The 19,195-nt window shown below is 42.8% G+C and overlaps 1 protein-coding gene across 1 annotated transcript in view; it reads right to left on the bottom strand.

The window, feature by feature from the left end:
• pik3c2a (phosphatidylinositol-4-phosphate 3-kinase, catalytic subunit type 2 alpha) overlaps positions 1-19,195 on the bottom strand; it is a 231,006-nt gene that overhangs the window by 5,035 nt on the left and 206,776 nt on the right. Inside the window, exons 25-30 of the mRNA XM_039740786.1 lie at positions 11,844-11,953; positions 11,500-11,707; positions 10,526-10,650; positions 10,286-10,403; positions 10,116-10,197; positions 7,163-7,272 (exon numbers count right to left, since the gene is read on the bottom strand). Coding sequence (XP_039596720.1) covers positions 7,163-7,272; positions 10,116-10,197; positions 10,286-10,403; positions 10,526-10,650; positions 11,500-11,707; positions 11,844-11,953 — 753 coding nt within the window. The remainder of the gene's footprint in view (positions 1-7,162; positions 7,273-10,115; positions 10,198-10,285; positions 10,404-10,525; positions 10,651-11,499; positions 11,708-11,843; positions 11,954-19,195) is intronic.

The following is a 19,195-nucleotide window of genomic DNA, read 5'->3' as shown; positions in this document are numbered from 1 at the left end:
AGTGCTGTTACGAAGGGTTAACAGGTATGGAGAGTGTGTGTCGTATTCTCAGCCCTTTTTTTATTTTTTTCATTCTGTTCTGCTACATAAATAACCAGACAGACAGACAGATGAGCTGCTCTTCGGTTTGCGAGGTCCAAAACACTGGAGTTTCTTAGTCCCTGTCACTGCATTATATGCGTAATCCTTCCAGATGGCCATTCATTAGTTGTCGGCTCGGATGAACACAAACCTGCAGCTTTGTCAAAGGTTAAGATCAAACCTGTTTGTTTTGTCACAGCAAGTCACTGAGTGTGTCACACTAAAAGACCAGCCTTTATGGGTGGGCGCCAACAACTGCCTCTGATCTGCTAAGATTACACAAACGCTACAACTGAAAAATTGCTGGAAAAGTCGTCTAGCGTGACAATAGGCTTAACTTCACCAAAATATTCTGTCAACATTTATGGATGCACAAAGTCCCACTGTCTACCACACTGGTTGGCGACTTGCGTCATGTGTCGGTGGCTCTGTGTGTTGTTTTTAATGTGTAACTGTCACCAGCCCCCTGTGCTCTAGTTGAATACCTCATTTTAATAGCCAAACCATATTTCTACCTTACTTGAGTATACATTTTTTCCTTCTACTTTTACTTTACTACAAATGGCTACTTTTATTCAGGTATATTCTGCTGGACGCAGACTGAACTGCAGCATTACACCAGAAAATAATAGGGCTAAGCAGACAAACACGACGTGTTACTCAGTCAGTTACATAAAATCCGGGGCTCCCCAGCTTTAGGAAAACTGGCGTTGTGAAGAATCTGGGATGATTATGAAATGTGAGCTGCGGGCACTAACACCTCATCATCTGTGCATTGATAAGAGAAGCCATGAGATTGGATGACGGAGCCCAGCGAGGTGGAGTACAGAGAGGATTTCAGGTACCCTCTAGAGGATGATAGAGTATCAGCTGGAGACTCTGCATGTCATACGAATATCTCAACGTGGATGAAGGACCACCATCTACAGCTCAACCTGGCAAAAAACTGAGCTTCTGGTGATCCCGGCCAGCCAGTCTGCTCAACTCCCCATCTCTGTACAGCTTGGCTCACTGTCACTAACACCTGCCAAGTCAGTACGCCACCTTGAGGTGGTGATTGATGAGCAGGCAGATCATCTTTTTACCCACATTTCTACTGTTTCTTGTTCACGTAGCTTCATGCTGTACAACATCCACAAGATCAGACCTTATCTGACAGAGTATGCAACACAACTTTTGGTCCAGGCTTTGGTCTTGTCATGTCTGGACTACTGCAACTCGCTTCTGCCAGGAGGACCCGCTTGTTCTATAAAACCACTGCAGATGGTCCAGAAGGCAGCGGCTGGTCTTGTATTTAATCAGCTGAGACGGCCACATGGCACTCCGCTCTTCATTGGCTCCCTGCAGCAGCACCCATTAAGTTGAAATCCCTGATGATGGCCTCCAGAGATGTCAGTGGATCAGCACCTGTGTGTATATGGAGACACTGGTGAAGTGCTCTGCTCCTGCTCACCCGCTCAAGTCTGCTAGGGAACAGTGTCTGGTGATGCCACCTCTGGGTGGGTGGTATCAAATTTGGCATCCACTCTTTTTATGTTTAGTTCCCACTTGGTGGAACAGGCTGGCTACCTTCATCCATACTGCTGACTCCCTTAAGCAATTGAAGACCCATCTGTTCTGTATCATCTGTCTAACTGACAGAAAAATTCCTTTACGCTGTGATCCTTTATATTGTCAGCTAATTGGTTATTCACGTTTAATTGCTTTATCGATTATAATCTATGATTACAAAGTATTGATTATTTCATCTTTTCACTTGTGGCAATCAACTTTTGTCACCCGTCTCAATTACACTTGCTGAACAAGCAGGCCCAGCCTAATGTTACTCGGTGATGTTTACCTCTGTTGTAAGTCACTCTGGATAAAAGCGTCTGCCAAGTAAATAAATGGAAATGCTGACACCATCCCATTTTAAAATCTTGGCTTTTCCCGTACTGGTATATTTGCACAACCCTAGCATATTTGTGTGTGTGTGTGTGTGCTTGTTTCCTCACACTGGGATAGGCTGACATCCTGTTCTAGGTTCTGACATTGCACCACACGTTTGCTGGAAAAGGTCCCGGCACTGGATAACCAGGTTTTGAAAATAAATTAATGTACTTTTGGAGTCCTCTAAATATCACAATACTTTAAAACTTTGACTGGATTGGGGTTCAGAACTGCTTTTCTACTAAATCTTCTTCCCAGCAGCCCCTGTGCCCTCCAAACTGTCCAATAGTATTACAACGCCGGGGCCACTGGGACACGTAGGAAACTTTAGATAGCGCTGCTGTAACTTATCATACAGCACTATGCATACAGTCATGTATAGTTGGTCAGAGGTTGATGACTGACTGACTGTAACTGTTTTATGTTCCTGGGTCTCCAGAAGACTGTAACCTGAAAGATTAAGGATCTGTGTGTGCTGTATATTAATTTGGTTGTGAACCCGTACAAAACTGTCTGTCCGTCTGTCTTCACAGCACCACTCTGTAGCTTCGGCATTTTAAAACGCACCCCTTCCTGACAGTTTAGCTCAGCCTCTGTTAAGATTTATTCATCCCCCTCAACAATGTCAGCCATTGTGCCCTTGGTACTGTATGTTTATGCCTTGCCTTCTGGTTCGCAGCTCAAAGCTTTACACATCTCAACTTTCTTTAAGGTGGTAGTGTCTTAGTTTTGAAGACAACTCGTTTTCTGGTTAACAACTTCCCACAATTCTTGTTTCAGCTTTGCTAACATTTTAGCTTTTCAGTTTCTGGCAGCGTCCTCTCTTAGTTTTAATCACACACAAATCAGCCCCATCATTCAAACCACTGATGTGGTGATGTGAATCACATGGATTATCTCATTCTGGGCGTCACATATAAGGTAACAAGTGAAAAGTCCATTCTTGAAGGTTATGTGTCAGACAAATGTTAGGATCCGTGTGACTTTGATGGCTAGATGAGTGGGTCAGGGCACCTCCAAAACGGCAGGTCTGACCCAGTATGGAGTGCTCAGTACCTACCAAAAGTGGTTTAAGGAAAGACAATCAGTGAACAGGCAACAGGATCATGGGCACTCAAGCCTCAATGATGCATGTGTGGAGTGAAGACTAGCATGTCTGGTCCGATCCCACAGGAGAGCCGCTGTAGCACAAAATGCTGAAAAACTTAATTCTGCATCAGAGAAAGGTGTCAGGACACACAACACCTCAGGGTTTGCTGTGGAGTCCCAGACCGGTCAGAATGCCTATGCTGACCCATCTAAACTACCAATAGTATCTACAAAGGGCACGTGAGTGTCAGACATGGACCACAGAGCAGTGGAAGGTGGTGGCCTGGTTTGATGAATCACATTTTCTTTACGATCATGTGGACAGCCAGGTGTGTCTGCATCATTTACCTGGGAAAGTGACAGCAACTGGGTACACAATAGGAAGAAGGCAAACTGGCAGATGCTGTGTAATGCTCTGGGCAGTGTACTGCTGGAACCCTTAGGTCCTGGCATTGTGAATTTTAGTTTGCTATTTACCCCCTACCTAAAAGGTTGTTGCAGACCACATACATCCCTTCATTAAAAAAAAATATTCCCCAGATGGTAGTGGCCTCTTTCAGCACAGTAATGCACTCAGCCACACTGGAAAAGTTGTTCATTAATGGCTTGAAGAACATGACAAAGACCCCAAGGGGTTGATGTGGCCTCTAAATTCCCCAGACCTCAGACCAATCGAGCATCTGTGGGATGTGTTGATAAAACAAGTCCGACTCATGGAGGCCCCACCTCGCAACGCAGAAGACTCAAAGGATCTTCTGCAAATACCACAGGGAGGTCCGGGCCTCGACGGGTCAGAGTTGTTTTGGCAGCACGAGGAGGGACTGTCATAATATTAAGCAGGTGGTTTTAATGTTAAGGCTGATCAGCGTAGAATCTAATTATAGTTTCTTATCTATATGTGCATCTTCCGGTCTGGTCAACGCCTCTTCATGGCTGCTTTCACTAGCAAGCAATTCTGGAACCAATTAAGCTGGAACTACGCAGCAGGTCCACAAATGCTTTCTGGATACTCATGACTGGAAAAATCCTCTATCTATATCATATATATATCTACCTATCTATATCTATATACAGTATATAACTATCTATCTATATATATATCTATATCTACAGTGTTTTTCGTCACACTTTAAATCGGGTTTATTTTAAAACCTACATATATATGTTTGGTATCATTCTTTTCAAAATTTATCAAACTTTAATGTGATGTTGTTAGACTTTAAGATTTTTACTCCATTTTTAAATTATAAACTAAAAAATTATTAAGAACTCACGTCCAGCAAGACGAGACTTCATGCCAAGAGATTTAACCATGCCCTGGGCCGGAAATAAAAGACAAAGAGTAGAAAAGCTGCTGTACAGGCTTTTAAATGTTTAAGTGCCGCATGAGATGCAGAGAAGCCAGTAGCTGATCAAGCAAAGAGGAGGTAAAAAAAAAACCTATTTGTTTCCCATTGTATCACCATTTAAGGGGTTTCAGAGGAACGACCGCGTCTCCTTGGGGTGCATTCAGCCCCCCTCTTCACAACGTGAGTGGCAGACTGGCCGCAACTGGGAGTTGGGCGCCAAAGGGGTTTGCCCGCCTAGTAACTATATTAAGAACTGAAGAAAAAAAAAAAGTGTTACTCGCTTGCAAAGATACTGGTACCGTAATTACATATCCTATTTTCTTCTCAGCCACTTTTTGTTTACATTTTAATTTCCATTATATGCGTGTATGTATGAGCTGTATATGTACAGTTCCAAGTCACAGGAGGTTCTGCTCAACCTTTATAATTCACAGGTGAGGCCTCATCTGGAGTCCTGTGTGCAGTTTTGGTCTCCAGGCTACAAAAAGGACATAGCAGCACTAGAGAAGGTCCAGAGAAGAGCGACTAGGCTGATTACGTTGCTACAGGGGATGAGTTATGAGGAAAGATTAAAAGAGCTGAGCCTTTAGGAGATGAAGAGGAGACCTTAGTGAAGTGTTTAAAATGATTAAGGGAATTAGTGCAGCGGATCCAGACGGTGACATTAAAATGAGTTCATCAAGAACACGGGGGGACACAGTTGGAAACTTGTGAAAGGTAAATTTCGCACGAACATTAGGAAGTTTTTCTTTACACAAAGAACGAGAGACACTTGGAATAAGAGACCAAGTCGTGTGGTGGACAGTAAGACGTTAGGGACTTCAAAACTCGACTCAATGTTTTTTGTAGAAGAAATAAGTGGATAGGAATGGCGAGCTTTCTTGGGCTGAATGGCCTGTTCTCGTCCAGAGTGTTCCAATATATTTTTTTTTCCGTAGGGGACCGCTTAAAATCATACCCTTGATTTATTGTATCAGGGGTTACTATCAAACGCTATCTGCCCACCCATAGATACTGTTTGACATCATTCCCTGGGGTTACTCTGTCAAGATTGTTTAAAGATTATACTTTATGTTTATAGTTTTTGGAATGTACTGTCAACAGATACCTCTATTTTGATCCTTATATGCCACTGCTGGGGGGCTTGTTTTGTTCTGGACGTGCTCTGTGTCTTGGTCTGTCAGAGGACTGGGACTTTGTGAAGTGTGGTTAAGCCTCATGTGAGGAGGCAAAATGGAGGGGGTGAAGAAAGACAGCAAGGTATTACTATCTTTTTAATCCTTATAATTGTAAGAGCCGACGTAACAATAGGCTTCATGGTAGTAACTCCTGGAAAAACTGGAAATTAAGGTCAAAGCTGTCTTATACAATAATGTACTTAAATCTTAAATTGAGACTACAAAATGTCAACAAAAGTTCAGAAGCAATATCTCCATGACCAAATGCTTAACTTTGTGAGCTGGAATGTTAAAGGTCTCAATCACGAATTAAAGAGAAAGAAAGTATTCTCTCACCTAACAGGTCTTAACACTAAAATAGTCTTTTTACAGGAGACCCACTTATTAAGCAAGGATCAGTTTCGGCTGCACAGGCACTGGACTGCCCATATATTCCATTCCAGCTTTACAAAGAAAACTAGAGGTGTGGGAATTCTAATACATAGAACAGTCTCATTTGTAGTATCAGATGCAGTATCTGATCCTGAAGGGAGATAAGTAATCGTCATGGGTAATTTAAAGAACTGTAAAGTGATTTTGATAAATATCTATGCACCCAATGTCGACGATAGGGAATTCATGCAAAGTGTATTTGCCTCCATTCCCAATGTGAACACTCATAAAATTATAATGGCTGGGGACTTTAATTGTGTTTTAAATCCAGACCTAGATAGGTCTCCTGTCTCAGGGCCGATGATATCTAACACTGCAATGACAATTACACAGTTTGTAACTGACCACAACTTATCAGACCCCTGGAGAGTTCTAAACCCAAACTCAAGAACATATTCCTTCTACTCACCAGTACATCACTGCTACTCAAGAACTGATTATTTCTTTATAGATAACAATTTTTTGCCTACGATTAAATCTTGTACGTGCGATGCTACTGTTATTTCTGACCATGTCCCTTTGATCATGGAGCTTTAATCAGTATGTTCCACATACTCATCTTGCAGGTGGCGTCTTAACCCACTTTTATTAGCAGACGACAACTGCACAAAATTTATATCCAAGCAAATAGTTTTTTTTTTTTTTAGAGACAAATACCTTCTCAGAGGTCTCTGCAAGAAAACTGTGAAGGCCTTCTTAAGAGGTCAGATTATTTCATATCATTCCCACAAAAGTAAATGGGAAACTAAAAAAAAATGTGTTACTGCAGCCACCAAATTTCACATTCCCTCTGACTAAAATGTGCTAACTTGGCTCCCATCTACACATAAGGACTTAAAACTCCAAACTCTGCTGAAGAGTTGTATCGTGTATTGCTGGTGTCAAACCTTTTTTGAAAGTTGAAATAAATAATATTGTATGGACCCCTCTGGTCAATTGACACCCCCTGCAAAACTGCAGCATAAGGCTAGTGTTTATCCTGTTCCTGGTGTGACAGATCACCCTGACCATCCGAAACAAGACACGGCAAGGACAAAATGTGCAATCAGACCCCACTAACCCACAGTCGCCTTCATACTGCACTTTCTTGTATGGATTGCTCACCAGATCTTTGATGTGCATCACCATGATGAAGAGCGTGCTGTTCCTGTAGGAAATCGACAGCTTCACCTCTCCGCCAATTTTACCAGACATGGGACTCACTGGAATTACATCTGGAAATAGGAATAATTCAAATGACCACAAACAGTAAAATAAGGTTTTGATCAAATGGCTTCTGTGAAGCCCAGCTGTCTCACTCATGGTGCTGTGAAAAAGTATTTGCCCCCTTCATGATAGCCTGCTTTTGAACAGTTGTCATAATAAATGGCTTTTAATCTTTAGACAAAAACATGCTATACACATAAAGGACACCACGGTGTAACACTATTTCTAAATTGTTACTCAATATATATTTATAAGTAATAAAGTTATGCCCCCTTAGTTCCTCCCTCAAACACCTGACCACAGGTCATTGATAATTCGACTCAGCTGAATGAACACAGCCACTCCTGTTACATCGAAACCTCACCATGAGAGTGAAGTCGTCACCACAAGGACATAAGGAACTTCAAGACGACATCTGATGACACCCACCAGTCAGGAAATGGTTGAAAAACCCCTTCTAAGGCTCTAGGACTGCAGTGCACCATTGAGACAGGGCCATGATCTTTACATGGAGAACACTGGGGACAGTGGGGAATCCTCCAAGGACAAGGCCGGGCTGTTAAAATGACCTCTAAGGTCACAGTGACAACACATTCAAGAAGTCACAGAGGATCCCAGAAGAACAGCCACAGCACTCTCTGTAGCCCAAGCTGAGGTCAGTGTTCAGTATTCACTGACAAGAAAGAGACTGAGAGAAAAAGGTGATTTATGGGAGAGGTGGAAACCTCTGGAATCCAAGAGTAATGTTAGTGTCTTCTTGTCTCAAAAAAACACTGGGATGAACCTCAAAAGCATTGAGGGAAAATGACAGATGAGCCAAAGGTTGAACTTTGTGAACGACATGGAGCCCACTGCGACTAGCGTTCAACAGACCATCAAAAAAACATGGGGGGAACTGGTGTGATGAGGTGGGGATGCTTCGAAGACCTGCCATTATTGAAGGAGCCAGAAATTCGGCACTTTTCCAGAATATTCTAAAGGAAAATATCCAGTCATCTGCTGTGTGATGACTTGGGTTACACACAAAAGACAAGGAGAAAAAAAAAACCAAACTTAAGTTGACAACTGAATGGCTTAGAAGAAGCGGCCCAGTGTTCAGTAGCAATGAGCAATTGACACTCGCAGACCCACCGATGCGTCTGCATTAAAGCAGATCTGCAAAGAAGAGTGGGAATCAACTCCTCAAGAGCGAAATGAAAGACTGCGATCAAATTATAGGAGGTGCTGAAGTGTGATTAGCGCAGTAAACCAAGTGTTCAAATTAGAGATACAATTATTGGATACCTTTGTTCCCTTGAGTAAGGATAGCCCCGATTTAATATCTTTATGGCGTGGGCTCACACAAGTTCTCTTTTGTCAAAACGTCCAAGGCCATTAATTGTGTAAAATATGAAATAAAAAAAAACTGAATATCAGAAAGGGGGCAAATACTTTTTCACAGCACTGTAACTTAATAAGGCCAATGACAGCTCAGAGATAACAATGTTCAACTACAGACTGCCAGTTTAAAATATGCCAAGGCTGGCACTCGGGCGGGCTGCGTTCACACTACTACATTTTCATTTAAAAAACGCACACATTTGTCTCCATTTTCACCTTTTGTTCACCGTACCCCAGTGTGTTTAACCTCCGAGACTTTTGAAAACAATATCATTTTGAAGTGCTGGCCTGGCTTTACAATGTGGATGGGTGAAAACGAAGAGAATTCAGAGTGCAGACTCTAACCGCATGCTGATTTGTTTGTGCTCATTATGCATTCCTACCCTGATTGGGTCCTGCTCATTACATCATCTCATTTTCTGATTGGTCAACCCTTCACGGAAGAAAAAAAACCTACTTTTAAAACAGCAGGCACCGAGGAGTCGCTTTCCAGGACTCTGGATGTTGAGCTGCTTATCTCAGTTGTGTTTTGTATAATTTGAATACTGCACATATGCGGAAAAGGCAAACAATCCACCGCTCACTATAGTTTTTCAATAAATCCTGTGGCCAGTCAGCATAAACACCACTTGAAGGATCATCAAATTTGGGCGAGATCTGGATGGAGCGGTGGTTGAATAGACAATTTTGTAAAGGACGTTGTGGTTGCTCCTCCTCTGCATCCAGAGGAGTCAGATGAGGTGGCTTGGGCATCTGATCAGGATGCCTCCTGGACGCCTCCCTGGTGAGGTGTTCTGGGCACGTCTAACTAGGACCCAGGACACGCTGGAAGGACTATGTCTCCCGGCTGGCCTGGGAACGCCTCGGGATTTCCCTGGAAGAGCTAGAAAAAGTGGTCGGGGAGATGGAAGTCTGGGCATCTCTGCTCATCAAGCTGCTGCCCACACAACCCGACCTCGGATAAGCGGAAGAAGATAGATGGATGGATGGATGGATGGATGGATGGATGGACGTTGTGGTTTCTGATGAACAGAAACAAACTTTTGAATGTCTAGGGTGTCTATGCTCACTCTTGATGAAAAACTCTGTCCTTATATCGAAGGAAAGAAAACACGAATGACATCACCTGCAGACGCAGTCACAAAGGTTGCTCGTCTCTGCAGATGCGCGTAGCCAAACAGCTATGACGTCTGTGTTTTCAGTTGTTTTAATGTGGATGGAGATTCTTTCATAAACAAAGTGAAAAGACAAGTGTGAACGGAGATCGTTTAAATGTAGTAGTGTGGACGTAGCCTCGGTGTCACAGGTCACATCACGGCTTTACAAGCTAAAACACTTTTGAGTAAACCCAACACTCAAAGGCTTGATGTCTCCTCTAATTCATTCCAATATGACAAAGCTTCACTTCAAAGTATGCCATTGTCACTCAATTTAAGAGTGTATATCAAACAACTGAATAACTGCTACGTACCCATCGATTTAGGAATTCCTTCCAGTCCTTCTGCTTTGTCATCCCTTGGCATCGGGTGAAAAAATGTATAGACGAGGTCACACTATGTTAGGATTCAGGGGAAGAAAGTAATACAATTACATTTTTAAACCACCAAATTAGTTGATGCACAGTCACTTTCACTTTCGTACCTCTGACACCTCGGCTGAGCCCCTCATTAAATTCTGGATGTAGCTGTTTAGCTCCACTTTCCTCTTGGCAGCCACGTCTTTTATGTGAGTCCTCCCCAGGACCATCTTGTTAGGAAACCTTTAGAATTAAAATGAAAGGAAATGCAGCAGATAAAGGAGGCAAACCCTCACCACAACGCATCTCATCACCTTTAAGGTACACATGTGGTGTGATTACAGAGAACAGGAAAAAGGACATACCCTGGAAGTTTCCACAATGGGAAGAGGATAGAAAGCTTATTGTGCAGCTCCTGAAATTCATCAAAAGTACGAAAGACAAAGCAAGCGTCACTCTGGCCTTCTCTCCGCACCCTCACGACGTACGTCTGGAAAGCACAACATAAGAATTGAATGAAATTATACTCTGATCTCCAGCCTTGCAGTGTAACTCCAAACCTCAGACACAAGTCTCGGGTTCAAACGAAAGAGTTTATACAATTAAGTACTTTCAACAGGTTATCCACAAGCACAATACAATTCTCTGTTTCTCTTTTCCTCCTCTCCTCCCAGGAGAGTTTACCCGTCTTCCACTCCCAACTCCAACTCACCTGGGTAAAGGCAGATTGGCTCCCTTCATATAAGACCGGGGAGTACCTCCACTGCCAGGCCACTACCCGCAGGAAGCACTTCTGGGTCAAGCAGGAGTCCCACAATTTAGGGATCACAAATCTTTGCAGCACCCCCTGGTGGCACCCGCAGAAGCCCAACAGGGCTGTCCCACAGGACCACAATGCCCAGCATGCCTTGCAGGTGTCGGCATGTGTACCAAAGCACAGGCATGCTGCCATGTAGCGTGTCAAGGGAGCAGGCAGTCTCAACATTTTGTCTCCCCTGGTCCCTCAATTATAACTGCCTCCTGGCCAGGTAAGGATTTTCAGTCCTTCCCCTCATCAGTATGCCATCATAGTCACATCCTGCCCTTCTTCTTGCTCACTCATTACCTTGGCCTTCCTGACAGGAATGGCAATTCATGCATACTGTGCATCATAATAGATCAACAGATGTGAAAGGCACTATATAATAGATAGATTGATTGATTGATATGATAGGCAATATATAATAGAGAAAAAGGTAAATTAAGGCTAAATAAAGGCTCTATATGATGTGAAAGGCACTACATGATTGATAGATAGATAGATAATAAGACTTTAGACGTCAAGCCTCACTGGACTTACGTAGTGCTTGTCAGGGTTGTATCGTTTCTGGTAAGTGAACACAGACACTTCTTTAATTCTTCCATCCTGTTTCAGCGTGTACGTCTTCGGCGAAAAAGAGAGTATGGGCTCGTCGTTTGATGGCAGTCCTGAGAAGCGTAACTGTGCCAGATTGTGGATGAAGAAGTTAAACTTTGTAGCCACACTGCCCAGACTGGATTCAATTAGCCTGGAAAAGACAGACAGGAGAGCATTACAAAAGGCCGCTGCACCGTTGGTTCTTCAGAATTTTTTTTTTTTTTTACGTAAAACAAGAACCCAGTTCTATGGAAGTTCCTTGCATCCTTCATGCTCAGCTAAAATACCTTGTGAAAAATATGGTGGCCTCAGCGTCAGTTGTCTGAGGCTGCAGGGCATCATAGACGTATTTGAGATCCTGCACACCACTGAGCTCCGGTAATCCTGAAGACGTCATCTGTAAATAACACAAACGTTAGGAGTGCTGGCGAGATCAAACAGAGGCATTTCTGCATTAAGGGCAGGTTGGGCACGGCCTCCCATCTCCCAGTGGATGGCGCTGTTGTGATGACGTTAAATAAGCAGTAAACGTGTCACAATAATTTAACAAATTGTTAAACTGTGTATGGCAAACTCATCTTACTTGCGTTAAGTGCATTTTTTGAATTCTCCATGATATGCTTAAAGCAATTCCTAATCTACATTCACACGTATGCATCAAAAGCATGAATGTGACTGGTTAATGGCAAGGTCTCACAACTGTCATTTGGAGAAGCATGGTCACTAACTGCCTCTTCTTTGTCATCTGCAGCCTGGACAATGGAGCCCACTGACTCGACTTTCACGTCCGCCCTGCTGTTTCCACCACACAAGCAATTTAAAGAGCAACAGTGCTAACAGTCGCCATTCTTTTGCAGACTGAATTTAAGAGAGCACAGACCTGTGAGAGGCAGCAACAGTCAAGCAATGTCTGCAATTCTCTTTTTGTTATCCAGTCCACCACCCCCCCCACCCCTTTGTGCTTTGCTGCACTAAACGGGGTACCAGTTGGTCCCCAAGCCTTCACAGTCTCCTTTTTGTTTGCTCCTTATCATACTGGTTTCTAGTTCAGGATCTTGGCGCCTGCAATGTTCTTGCCACACCTTTGCTCAGGTGCAGCTTCAACTTTTCAATTCTGCTTTGGAACTTGAAGGCTGGGCCCATTAAAGTGACCAGCTGGTTGATTTTCTTGGTGTCATGTTTTAAAAGCTGCATGGACCTGCACATCTGGCTGTTTTGAAGAAGTCATCACCACCATCCTTACATAAAACATCATGTAGCAGTTTGCTCATTCAACCTTTTCAAACTGTTGTTCCTGCTGAGGGCCGTGGTGGTAGCAGGCCAAACAGGTCAGCTTCAACCTTCCTGTTTCCAGCTACAGATTCCAGCTCTTCTCGGGGAATTCCTAGGCTTTCTCAAACCAGCCGAGAGATATAACCATTCCAGCATGTCCTGGGTGTGCCATGGGGTCTCCACCAAGTGGGATGTGTCCACAGCAGCACCAGCGGGAATCGACTGGGGGACATCCTTATGACATGACCAAACTACCTCAGCTGGCTGTGCTCGATCCCGACGAGCGGACTTTACCGTGACTTTCTTCCTATCAGGAAGTGTCAGACCAGCAGCCCTGCATAGCAACCTCGTTCCTGCTGCTAGTACTTTGGTCAGACATTAAATAGAGCCAATGACCACAGGTGAGCACAAGGATGTAGATCAACTGGTAAACTGTGACCGCTAACTTAAAACTCGGGTCCTGCTTTACCACCACTCTACTCCAGCTGGCCCCTTCCTCCTTCCATGACTGACGATAGATCTGGAGATACCTAAACTCCCCCATTAAGAGATAGTAATCCACTGATTTCTGAGAGAGAATCGTGACCGCAGACTTGACGTGCTGAACCTCATCACCAACGCTTGACAGTGAATCACTGAAGTGCCTGCCGTAGGTCCCAGTCCCAGAGAGGACATCACTTCACACAAAGCAACAATGCTACCATTTTACCGATTCTACACAAATGGGAAATTTCTGAATATTTATTTGCATTTCGAATTGCACTGGACATCGATGTTGGGATATCGTTTAACACTGTCCTTATGGTGGTTGTACTCTATGACAATATACTGACAGATCTTCAATTTATGTCATTTTTTATATTATTTCGTTAACATTTTATCTTCCCCAGTGCTGGAAGTCTAAATGCATTAGGAGACGCAAGTTTCTCCCTCATTCTCTCACGTGATGTTTCCTGGAGGACATCTCCTTCCTCAGCCACTCTTCAGCACCACTGCTGCCCATCTGATCCTACATTGGTACAATTATCTTTTTCTCCACTGTGTCCACTACCTGCCCATTTACCCCACCACCTCACACTGCTCACTTGTGGTCATAGGCCACTGCCATCTGCGCTCACTTTCCACAACACCATGGGCTGATCCAAGCCAGGATCCTTCCCGAGACCAACGGTGGCCACGTGCCCAGGCCAATGGATCTAACTAGAGGAGTGGATCTCCTAAGTGCTTCATCATCATGTCTTTCACTCACACACCATGTTGGCACGGCTCCTTAGGATGCACGCATAGGTAACATCTTCAGGGTTCTGATGTTGTAGATAACACCACCACGAACAGAGAGGGGATGCTGTCATGAACCATTTCTTGATCTCAATCTGCATTTCAGAAGCCCACCAGCTGGAAGACACATGACTCAGGTTCCACTTCCACCATGAAGCTCCGCCCCTTCCGGGACAATCAATCAAAAACCTGCATATCACCAGAAGTTGGCACACAGATGACAATCTGCACTACCGACCACTTGGTCCAGTTTCTTTTTGCCACCCTCATGTGCTGCTTGATCGATCGTTTTCTCATCTCTTATTAAAAGGGGTTACTAGCTGGTACTCCAAACACTTTTCATGAGTGTCTGTTACAAAAGAGAGGACATGAGGACAAAAACAGCTTTTAAGTAATGTCGTGAGAAAGACATGAAAAATCACAGCTTACGGTAAAGACCAGTGGCTTCCATCGTATCCCCCACATCAAACAACCAAACACGCAAAACAGCCGTTCATAGCTTTCTCTTGAAGTATCTGATTAATCTTCACCTATCATGTTGGAATCTCTGAATATACAATTATTTAAAATAATCATAACAAAAGGGAGCAGTAATGACTTCTATGAGTGACATACATGTGTCTTCCTACTTCATTTGGCTGATCCTGTTCATCCCATGATTTATGGTCAGTTCAGTCCTTTCACATTCCATGACAGACGGTAGATACGATACTGGAAACTGTGTTCTGAGCTTTGTAAGGTGAGGAAGGCAGATGCTTCAGGATACATTCAAGATAAATAGCAGGTTCTTCTAACTTATCACGTCATTAGTGAGGGGCAGCCTGTTGCATGTTGGTTAACACAACTAAGAATTTCACTGTACTCTGTACATGGGACAGTAAGGATGCTAAAGACCACCCAAAGCATTTTTTAGGTTAACCTCATAAATAGGTGCTACAGTACACTCCAACTCCAAAAAATAATGTGTGTGGACACTGGATGTCCCATATGACAACTCTGTCTCCATGGTGATGCCCATGGTTTTAGGCAAGTCTAGACACGTCCTACCAGGAACTTGCATGTGATCTGCACGTCACTGTGAACCTGTAATCACGTTGCACCCCTTAGTACGGTAATCAGATCTCTGTGGTCAGAAGAGGCCACACTCTCACACATTCATGGAGAAATTCATGGAGCACAGCAAGGCAGAGAGTGTGTCTGTCAAAAAATGGTGTTCAGCCGTGAAATGGCCAGTACTGTTACTGTCTGCCGTTAAATTCTGCTCTGTACTTTTTTATTTTACTGTTATACTGTATTGAGGATTACATGTGTTCTGTTTATTGTATTGTATTGACCCCCTTTCTCTTTGACACCCACTGTACGCCCAACCTACCTGGAAAGGGGTCTCTCTTTGAACTGCCTTTCCAAAGGTTTCATCTATTTGCTTTTTTTTTGTTTGGGTTTCCTTGTCTTCTTTGAGAGTCAAGGCTTCTGTCAAGAGGCAGGGCCTGTTAAAGTCCTTTGCAGCACTTCTTGTGTGATTTTGGGCTGTACAAAAATAAATTGTATTGTATTTTTACTGTCCAGCACAGACTACAGTAGGATAACCAGGAGGTGGGCACTCAGTTGGCTGAGATCCCTAGCACTCTGACTGTATCCGATCTTCTCTGTTCTAACAGACCATGAACCCCCAGAGGTTTGATGTCCCCAGTGATATAGATGACTGCGTTTTCGTTTGTCCTAGGCTGACAACACCTTGGTTGTAATTGGCAAAGCACAAGCTAATCTCCCCAAGAAGACGCTGGTTAATTTCCACAGATGTACTATAGAGAGCATCCTGACTAACTGCACAATGGTCTGGTACAACTGCTGCACCAAGGCTGTCACAGGAGCCCTGCAGCAGATCGTAAAAACAGCAGAAGTCATCATCGACACCTAACTGCCATCACTCAAACTCTTGTATAAGACTTGCTGTGTGAGAAGGGCCAGAAACATTGCCAATGAAATTCTTTAGTTTGAGCTCCTCCATCGGGTAGACGTTTTAGATCAATCTGCATACAGGCACAATCAGACTAAAAATAACTTGATTTCATTTGCCATAAACTTTCTGAACTCTGAATCTCCTCAGTCTGAGATAATTTTTATTTGAATATGTACAATAAGTTATACTGGTAATGTGAAATATACTAACATAATACTGTCACAGCCATTTGCTAGTCATTTAAGTTATATTAGAGGTTTGCCTATAGACAGACAGACATATAGATACTTTATTAATCCCATTATATTACTGCATACTATAGTCTATAGTTTTCTTTTAACCCCCACAAGCTGAATTGAATTGGTATATTCAAACTATTTCTGGTATCTCTGACTATAGATTAGCCCCAGTTAGTGACCTGCCTTGCCGTGTGTATGGCATGGAGGGCACACGGTTTTAAACCAGGCCTTAACATGCCCAATAGTACAAAAGTTAACCTGCTCTATCGAACGTGCAGTGCCATGAAGGCGAAGTAAGGCATATTTAACTATACAAACAACTCAAGTTTAGAGAAGAGACATTTGTCCAATTTTTTTTTTTTCCTTTTATTCTACATGCGTAACAACCTTCTTTCTTTATTCTTGTGCGGACTGTTTGCTTTGAATTTTCACAAAATCTTTTAAAATGAACTTTTGGGCTGAGATTTCTCTTTTGGCATGCGCTTGACCCGTGCTTGATCCTGCATTACTCACCAGCAGCTACACTAAAAATTAGGGATGGGCAAATTAGCGCATTATTATCACGTTAACGCATTAACACCGACAATTATTTTACTGCGCGTTATGCAGTTTTTGTTATTATTATTATTATTTTGAAAGACTCGATAAAGATGAGTGATCTTCTTGTTACGGCGCTTTGATACGCTTTTGCTAGAAGGAAAGTTAGCTTTGTTGATTTGACCTCGATTCCCTGCATGTGCGTGAGCAGTGAAGAGCAACCCGCTTCTAAAATGGTATTTGGAGAGATACAAAGTGAATGCTCAAAGTAAAATAATCGGTGGATGACTTTTTCATATTATCGCTGAATCTGACTCTGATTTATCGGACTCTGATTTGGATGTAAGTGATGTGGAGATGTAGATCGAAAACAAAAGTGAGGTACCGGCATCAGTGGATTGATCTCCAGCTGAACGTGGCGCTGAGCACGTTTGTGTAGCTGATGCACCGATGGCAGCGTTCGCTTGGGAGGACAGACACTTAAGATGACAGGAGGTACAAACCATATTGCGTCTCACAAAGACAGCCAGCCCACCGTGTTATTCCTGCTGGCCTTCGAGCCGCAGCAAACTGCAAATAGGCACTGACAGCAGGTACAACAGGCAGCAACAGACGTTTTATGTTGATTTACGTGTACGCTTTTTTTGTTTTTGGAAAAAATATTAGCCCTCAAAGAGTTGCTGCTGAACATACGACTGTTTATGCTGCTCTCTGATAAAAGAAAATGTTTCTGCTGGTATCTGTTCAGATAAAAAAGAAAGCCGATTTAGAAATGTGAACTTGCTGATGCTCAGAAGGTGCCTGTTATAATGTTGTGATTGTGGCTCAGGACTCTGAGGGTTACAAACTCGATAAAACGTTAATGCCCTGGCAGTGGCAAACAGCTGTGGTTTTATATTTGATTTGATTGCATTCATGTTTAAGTTGAGACTCTCAAGAAATATTTTAACTGCTGCTATGTGAGGGGAATACTGCTGTTAAAAAGCACCTTATTTGTTTAAAGTGTTTGCAAACCAAATACTTGCAATACACTACTTTGGTTCATTATTGAATTTTGCACATAACAATGAGATTGTTGTGATTGTCTGCGATTAATCGCGATTAAAAATTTTAATCGCTGCCCAGCACTACTAAAAATATAAAATACGCACCATACTATTCATTAATGGGTGCAATAACAATTTATGCTGCTGTATATCGGATAATAATATTCTGCAATGTGTACCTGATCACTTAACACTATATGACATATTTTATGACTATTCTATTTTTTCTTTCTTAACTTGAATTCTGTTTTTAAATTGTCGTTTCTATTCCATTCTTCAAATGCACCTTTGAGGTTGTCATAAAAGTCATTTTGTTGTGTTACACAATGACAATAAAGTATTTGAACTTCAACTTTTGTTTTCTATTCTTGCCTTGTGGTTAAGTGGCGGTGGTTCAACACTTACTTAATGGACAGACGTTGTTAGGTTCCTGTTATGTTCATCAGTTTGGAGCCGCTTTTTGTCACGCCAGTCACGAATTCTCAAGGAGACCGCAGCACAGACGCACTCCGCCTGGCTGTCTTTTTAATTCCAGCTGATCTTTTTGTAAAGTCCGTTTTCACAGTGGAATTGTGTGAAACAAACTAGGAGAGGCACACATTTTGAAGTAACTGGAAGAAAAACTGATTTCTAGAATCCCAAAGTACTGCTATCAAAAACCAAATCCAGACGGCTAAACCCCATATTGCATATTCTGTCATCATCTTCCTATTTATCTTTAATCCATCATCTTCCAAAACCCTTCTCCATTCTTCCAACTTCCTCTTTTCTGGTGCTACACAACTCAATGTCATCATCGCAAAGCCTACATCAGGGGATTGGTCTTTTAACCCACAAGTCAGCACATCCATAACCATAACAAAGAGGACTTCAAGATCATCCCTGGTGCAGACCACCTTTAACGGGGATATCGTCTATTAGCCCAACACTGTTTTTAACCCCAGTCACCACTCTCTTATTCATATCCTGGATAATCCTCACACACTTCTCTGGTCCTCCTCTCTCTCTCTCTCATGAACCTCTTGACGTTGCACTCCATCATAAGCCTTCTTCATATCAATGACCACCATATGCAGTCCTTTCTGTTCTTTTCGATGGTTCTCTAGGAGATGTCTCAATGCAAAGACTGCATTAGTTGTTCCTCTCACTGGCATAAAACCAACCTGCACCCCGCCTATGGTGGTCTCTTCCCTGAGCCTTCTCTCTCTATAACCCTTTCACAAATTGTCATTGTGTGTGTTCAGGACTTGCACTGTTCAATGTTTAGATCTGTGATCTCGGATTAAATTTTATAGTGGAGCGTTTGT

Source organism: Polypterus senegalus, chromosome 1 (genome assembly GCF_016835505.1).
Source record: "Polypterus senegalus isolate Bchr_013 chromosome 1, ASM1683550v1, whole genome shotgun sequence".
NCBI classification, from domain to species: domain Eukaryota; kingdom Metazoa; phylum Chordata; class Cladistia; order Polypteriformes; family Polypteridae; genus Polypterus; species Polypterus senegalus.
Note: the sequence above shows the minus strand (reverse complement) of the source record. Positions and strands in the feature narration are given on the sequence as shown.